The sequence below is a fragment of the Sphaeramia orbicularis genome, chromosome 16 (assembly GCF_902148855.1).
Source record: "Sphaeramia orbicularis chromosome 16, fSphaOr1.1, whole genome shotgun sequence".
NCBI classification, from domain to species: domain Eukaryota; kingdom Metazoa; phylum Chordata; class Actinopteri; order Kurtiformes; family Apogonidae; genus Sphaeramia; species Sphaeramia orbicularis.
Genome location: NC_043972.1, coordinates 12,282,469 through 12,289,528, shown reverse-complemented (window position 1 = coordinate 12,289,528; position 7,060 = coordinate 12,282,469). Strand labels below are relative to the sequence as shown.

The following is a 7,060-nucleotide window of genomic DNA, read 5'->3' as shown; positions in this document are numbered from 1 at the left end:
TGATATTATATGGATGAAACAAACATGACACTGAACCGGCTGAAGGGAGGCGAAGCTCAACTCCACCCCACATATCTGAGGATAAACTGGGGACCGAAGTCTCCACAGCTTTAAAGTGAAAATTAACACGAGGCTCTGGATCTGCACCGGTTCCAACACCGACGGCCCAGGGTTCCTCATCCAGGGTTCCTCTAGGACCCCAGCTGGACTTGGATGTCTCTGTCCTGTTGTCCATTTGCTGGACTGTAAGTGGACTTGGACGTCCGTCTGCAGGTGGACAAACATATGGAACCAAAGACACTGAATCCACTTTGAAACATGAATCAAATCAAGACCAGGACTAGAACTAAACCCAGGTAAGTGTTGGATCCAAGACCAGGACTTGAACTAAACCCAGGTAAGTGTTGGATCCTGGAACTGAGTCTAATCCCTGTCTGAGAACCTGAACCATCTTAGATCCCACATGGACCATCTTCACAGACACTAGTGGACATACACGCTGGTGGACACACAGACACTGGTGGACATACACGCTGGTGGACACGTTGACACGAACAGGCTTTGACAATTGATTTTATTGTTTTTTTTATTTTCATACATTTCTGAAAATTCTTCTGAACAAATAAAGCCAAAGGAAACGACTGGATGAAGGTGGTCCTGGTCCCTGTGTGTTCTGGACCGGTTCAGGTCCGGGTTTGGGTCCAGTCCGTCCAGGGTTCAGTGCAGCGTGAGACGGACTGATGTCTGTGGACTTTAGGACAGAGGAGGTGCTGTCTTCAGGAGGAGTACTCGTACTCCACTGCGCTGCGACGTCCAAAGTCCATCCAGCCCAGGTAGTCCCGGTCCTTTATCCGGTGACCTGGACCCAGACCAGGACCAGCGGACCTGATGGACAAGGAAGACCTGGTCTGGGACGGGACACCTGAGTGGGACAGAAGACAGAGGACAATAAATGGACCGCAGGAGGAGGAGAAAGAGGGAGGAGGAGACAGAGGTGACGGTTCAGTGTCAGTGACAGAAGATTACAGATGGAACAACATCCAGGAGGAACCAAAGAAGACCTCCACCCTCCTCCACCTCCACCATCTCTTCCTGTCCTCCACCTCCCTGTCCCTCCCCGTCCTCCACTCTCCTCCACTTCCCCTGTCCTCCACTTCCCCTGTCCCTCCCCTTCCTCCACCCTCCTCCACCTCCCCCGTACCTCCCTGTCCTCCACCCTCCTCCACATTCTGTCTCTCAATGTCCTCCACTCTCCTCCACCTCCACCGTCCCTCCCCCTCCTCCACCCTCCCTGTCCTCTACCCTCCTCCACCTCCCTTGTCCCTCCCTGTCCTCCACCCTCCTCCACCTCCCCCATCTCTCCCTGTCCTCCACTCTCCTCCGCCTCTCCCGTCTCTCCCCCTCCTCCACTCTCCTCCACCCTCCCTGTCCTCCACCCTCCTCCACCTCCCCTGTCCTCCACCCTCCTCCACCTCCCCCTGTCCCTCCCCCTCCTCCACTATCCTCCACCTTCTCTGTCCTCCACTCTCCTCCACCTCCCCTGTCCCCCCCCCCTCCACTCTCCTCCACCTCCCCCGTCCCTCTCCCATCCCTCCCCTGTCCTCCATTCTCCTCCACCCTCCCTGTCCTCCACTCTCCTCCACCTCCCCTGTCCCTCCCCCTGCTCCACTCTCCTCCACCTCCCCCGTCCCTCCCCATCCCTCCCCTGTCCTCCACTCTCCTCCACCCTCCCTGTCCTCCACTCTCCTCCACCTCCCCTGTCCTCAACCCTCCTCCACCTCCTCCCCGTCCCTCCCCCTCCTCCATCCTCCCTGTCCTCCACTCATCTCCACCTCCCCAGTCCCTCCCCCTCCTCCACCCTCCCTGTCCTCCCCTGTCCCTCCATCCTCTAACCTTTCCTGGACATGAGGCGGGCCAGGAGCTGGTTCACACTGTCCTGGGTGTCCCCCTCCTGCTGGACGTGGTTATAGTGGTCCATCTGTCCTGGGGGGGACACTGAGCGGGCCTGGTGGGTGTGGTTGGGCGAGGGTGGGGTCAGGCTGTTGGATGCCAGGGCCTCGGCTCTCTGTGACTGGACGACCGCTGACTGTGACGACAGACTCCTCCCACTGGTCATCGTCACCAACAGGATAAACGCACAGAATCCAATGTTCATGTCTGACGGAGAGAAGGAGTGACCGTTAAACCGGTTTAATTTGGTTTAAATACAGACATTTACAGTAGATTGGACCGGTTTAATCTGGTTTAATTTGGTTTAAATACAGACATTTACAGTAGATTGGACCGGTTTAATCTGGTTTAATCTGGTTTAATTTGGTTTAAATACAGACATTTACAGTAGATTGGACCGGTTTAATCTGGTTTAATCTGGTTTAATTTGGTTTAAATACAGACATTTACAGTAGATTGGACCGGTTTAATCTGGTTTAATTTGGTTTAAATACAGACATTTACAGTAGATTGGACCGGTTTAATCTGGTTTAATCTGGTTTAATTTGGTTTAAATACAGACGTTTACAGTAGATTGGACCGGTTTAATCTGGTTTAATTTGGTTTAAATACAGACGTTTACAGTAGATTGGACCGGTTTAATCTGGTTTAAATACAGACGTTTACAGTAGATTGGACCGGTTTAATCTGGTTTAAATACAGACGTTTACAGTAGATTGGACCGGTTTAATCTGGTTTAAATACAGACGTTTACAGTAGATTGGACCGGTTTAATCTGGTTTAAATACAGACATGTCCATCCTGGTCCTCTTTGTTCCATCTCTCGTCCATAAGGACAGTGGGTGTAAATCCTTTTTTTCTGGATTCAAATCTCCTCTTGTTTCAGCCCAAAGGGTTCGTTTATTATTCAGTGGGTTTGAGTGAACAAAGCGACTGAAAACCACTGAGAATAAAAAGTATCTGTTCAGTTAAATTCACTGCAGATGCAGAAGAACCACCACGTCCAATTAAATATTAAGAATAATATAAGTGTGGTTTGAGTCCAAATAATAATCTGAATACAGATATATATATGTATACATATATATATGTATGTATGTATATATATTTGTGTGTATATATATCTATATCTATATATCTATATATATACACATGTATGTATATGTATATAAAATAAACAGCCAAATGAGTCAGTTAAAGCCTTTTTAGTCTGAACAATGATCCCAATAATTGCAGAATGAAATAAAATGACTGTAAATAAACCAGACTTAATTTAGACACATTCAGATTCTATCATGTGTCATTTGATCAGAAACACATTAAATCAATGATAAATGTAATAATTTACAGCTTTACATATTTAAGTTATTTTCTTTTTCAGAGGCTTCACTTCTATATTTTATTTTTATGTTCATAATAAAAATGTTCATTTCCATGATCAAACATTTAAATTATTTAAATAAAATGTAGAAAATAAATAAATAGAATTCCCTTCCTTCTCTCATTCAATCTAAAACAGTCAAACCTAAACAGACAAATAGTCGTCAAAGCCTCGTTCACATCCTTCACCTCCTCTTTCACCTCCTTCACCTGCTGCCGGTCGGTGTGTGTTTTCGTTCTTACCTGCAGCTGTCGTTTCAGTCTGAAGATGCTGATCCTCGTCCTGGTGTCGATGCTGTGGCTCAAACAGACCCGTCCCTCCTTTTTATACTGATGCACAGGACAGGGGCGGGGCTCAGCACAGAGGGAGGAGCCTGCTGATGCCACACAAACTCACACCAGTGACGCACTGGAGATGCTCGCATGTCCAACGTATGTCCACATCTTCACGAAGACAAAGCAAGGGCAGGGTTTAACCCAAAGGACAAGACCTGAAGACACAAGATGACATTTGGGGGACATTCTATGGGACATTCTGGGGACATCTGGGGGACATTCTGAGGACAGTCATAGGACATCAGGGGGACATGTGGGGGATATATGCCACATCCGTTTTTTTTCTACACAGTAAAGTTTGTTTAAGTGCCTTGTTTCAGGTCCCAGAGTCCAGGTCCTTGGTGGAGGACTCTCCCAGGGGTCTTTGCGTCAGGGGTCCGCTGTGGTCCTGAATGCTAATGAGTCTAACTTTAGCCTGTTTCAACACTGTCAACAGCAGCTGTTCAACTTCTACATCCAACACATCATTCAACATGTTCAGGAAACGGCGTTGAGATGACGTTCTTCAACCGACGATCAGAACAAACACAGCGTCAAATATTCACCGAGTCCCTGAATGCCTCCTCTTCTGGGGTTTTAGAGGTTTGAAACGAAACAGGCTCAAGGAGAAAAAATCCACTCCATGAATGTAGGTTTATTTGATCCTGATCCTTGAATGAAAAACTCCAGACACATGTTACTGTAACCAAGGGGTTCTGTGGACCCCCTTTGGAGGACCATAAACCTCCAGTCCCCCCTTTGGAGGACCATAAACCTCCAGTCCCCCTTCGGAGGACCATAAACCTTCAGTCCCCCCTTTGGAGGACCATAAACCTCCAGTTCCCCTTTGGAGGACCATAAACCTCCAGTCCCCCTTTGGACCATAAACCTCCAGTCCCCCTTTGGACCATAAACCTCCAGTCCCCCTTTGGACCATAAACCTCCAGTCCCCCTTTGGACCATAAACCTCCAGTTCCCCTTTGGAGGACCATAAACCTCCAGTCCCTCTTTGGAGTACCATAAACCTCCAGTCCCTCTTTGGAGTACCATAAACCTCCAGTCCCCCTTTGGACCATAAACCTCTGTACCAGTGGTTCACTTCTAACTGTTCTTGACTAAAACATCAATGTTGTATCAATATTTTTTTTCTTTTTCTTGAATAATTTTTTGTTCAAATTCCAAATAACTTAAATTTTTGTTTAAATAATACAAATAAACTCATCCAGACTGCTCCGAGACAATATTTATCCAAATAAAAATAGGAAATGTCCAATTATGTCATACTCTGACAATAAAGTTCCTTTTTTTCGTCCAACAAACACATGGCTCATTTCAGAATTGTGGGGACGTTTCACATGGAGAAAGAAAACAGAAACTGGGAGTGTTTCTTTTTTCTTTAAACTTTTTTTATTACATGCATATTTTAGATATTTCCCTCTTCCATCACATCTGGAAGCCATTACATCGTTATCAGACTTCTGCAGAGCTGGATGATGAGCTGATCATTAATTGAACCAGGTGTGCTGGAAGAGGGAAATATCTAAAACATGGAGGATACTGGCCCTCCAGGACCAGATTTGAATACCCCTACTTTATAGTATATGAGTCAGCATCCATAATAAATGTGAATATATGTGTGTATATTAAAAAAAAAGTAAAATACCTCACAATACTCAAATAAAATTAGGAGCATTTGACTGTGTAAGTCACTGTCAAGTGTCTGTTATCATTAAACCAGTAACAGAGTTGACATAAGAGTTGACATTTTCTTCCATTTTTGACAGTGATTTAACAATAATAGAACTGACAAGTAATTAATCTACTATTGGTGTACCCTAAACATTTTGTACAAAAAAATGGGAGGAGAAAAATGATATACCTTACTGCCTTCAACATGTTTTCTGCCAGAGGAAGAGACATCACAGGATGAAGGTCTCATATTTTTATATGAATGCTTTGGATATTTTTATGGAGTTTTATAACAGAGAGAACAGAGTTGACCAGAACGTATAGACAGACAAAAACATATTTATTTAATTCTGAAATTTAATTTAATACAGAAAATAGATATTCTGTGCAATTGATTTTATTGTTATTATTAGAGTGAGCGCAAAAACAAGAAAATTATATGAAATTATTTAATTGTAATTCAAGTTCAATGTATGAATCCTGAGCCAAAGACAGTCAATTGTGGATGGGGTTGGACTTCTTAGGCTAATATTTTCTATATACAGGGTGGGGAAGCAAAATTTACAATATTTTGAGGCAGGGATTGAAAGACAGTGTATGACCAATTAGTTTATTGAAAGTCATGAGAATTTATTTGCCACAAGAAAATTGACATAATAGAAAATGTTTTTATTCTATGTGTCCTCCTCCTTTCTCAATAACTGCCTTCACGCGCTTCCTGAAACTTGCGCAAGTGTTCCTCAAATATTCGGGTGACAACTTCTCCCATTCTTCTTTAATAGTATCTTCCAGACTTTCTCGTAATAGTTTTGCTCATAGTCATTCTCTTCTTTCCATTATAAACAGTCTTTATGGACACTCCAACTATTTTTGAAATCTCCTTTGGTGTGACGAGTGCATTCAGCAAATCACACACTCTTTGACGTTTGCTTTCCTGATTACTCATATGGGCAAAAGTTTCTGAAAAGGTATGGATAATAGTGTTAGGTATGATTATGACATCAGTATATGTTTGGTTTCAAAACAATTGACGTAGTGCCTGCTGAGAAAAAACAACTAAATGTTCATTGTAAATTTTGCTTCCCCACCCTGTACACTTTGTCAAAAATAAACAAAAAGCATTATTATTTGTTAAAGTTCGATTCAATTAGTAGTATTATTAAAAACTGATTCAGTAAAGTCTGGGGATAAAAAACAAAGGGTGTATCTGGGAGACGGGAAATGTATTCCAATTCTGAAATGGCCCACATGTTGGTTCCACAGTTGATCAAGTGACCAATATCAGTGGGTCAATGAGCCCGTTTCCATTGGACATCTAAGAACAAACTGGTCCAAAACACAAACGTGTGTCCATGTGTCTTTTCCAGTCCAGTCCTTGTCCATTGTCCAAACCTAAACTCTTTGTCTAGTCTAGTGACAGATCACCATGGTAACAGATTGGTTTGGTGTCCGTCCACTGAATGAGTCCAGGGTGCTTCGACCATCAAACATTAGTTCCACCTCATACATGTTCAAACCTGAAGAACAACAACAACAACAACAAAAAAACAGGACTGATCCCATGACCCCCCTGGGAAGAGTCCACACACCCCCTACTGGTCCCGCCCCACGGTTTGACAGACACTGGTTTAGCTGCACATTGAACAGAACACAGTCATCTACAAACAGATGAAACCAAACATCTGGAACCGACAAACACAGCCCAGACTTTACATGTTTTTACAGT

General features: G+C 44.0%; 1 protein-coding gene across 1 annotated transcript; it reads right to left on the bottom strand.

Annotated features, from left to right (window-relative positions):
• Nucleotides 1–557: 557 nt before the first annotated feature.
• Nucleotides 558–3,640, bottom strand: LOC115436163 (cholecystokinin-like). Its single transcript, XM_030158934.1, has 3 exons — nucleotides 3,574–3,640; nucleotides 1,894–2,157; nucleotides 558–922 (listed from the first exon to the last, which is right to left on the bottom strand). Exons 2-3 carry the CDS (start codon nucleotides 2,153–2,155, stop codon nucleotides 777–779), a joined length of 408 nt encoding a protein of 135 aa, XP_030014794.1. The 5' UTR covers nucleotides 2,156–2,157; nucleotides 3,574–3,640; the 3' UTR covers nucleotides 558–776.
• Nucleotides 3,641–7,060: the final 3,420 nt, after the last annotated feature.

What these genes read in the sequence shown, in the direction of transcription:
- LOC115436163 (XM_030158934.1), bottom strand. Translation starts at nt 2,155, where the DNA reads ATGAACATTGGATTCTGTGCGTTTATCCTGTTGGTGACGATGACCAGT. An exon ending in CCGCCTCATGTCCAGGAAAG is followed by an intron (nt 923 to 1,893) that starts GTTAGAGGATGG and finishes TGTCCCACTCAG; the next exon opens with GTGTCCCGTCCCAGACCAGG.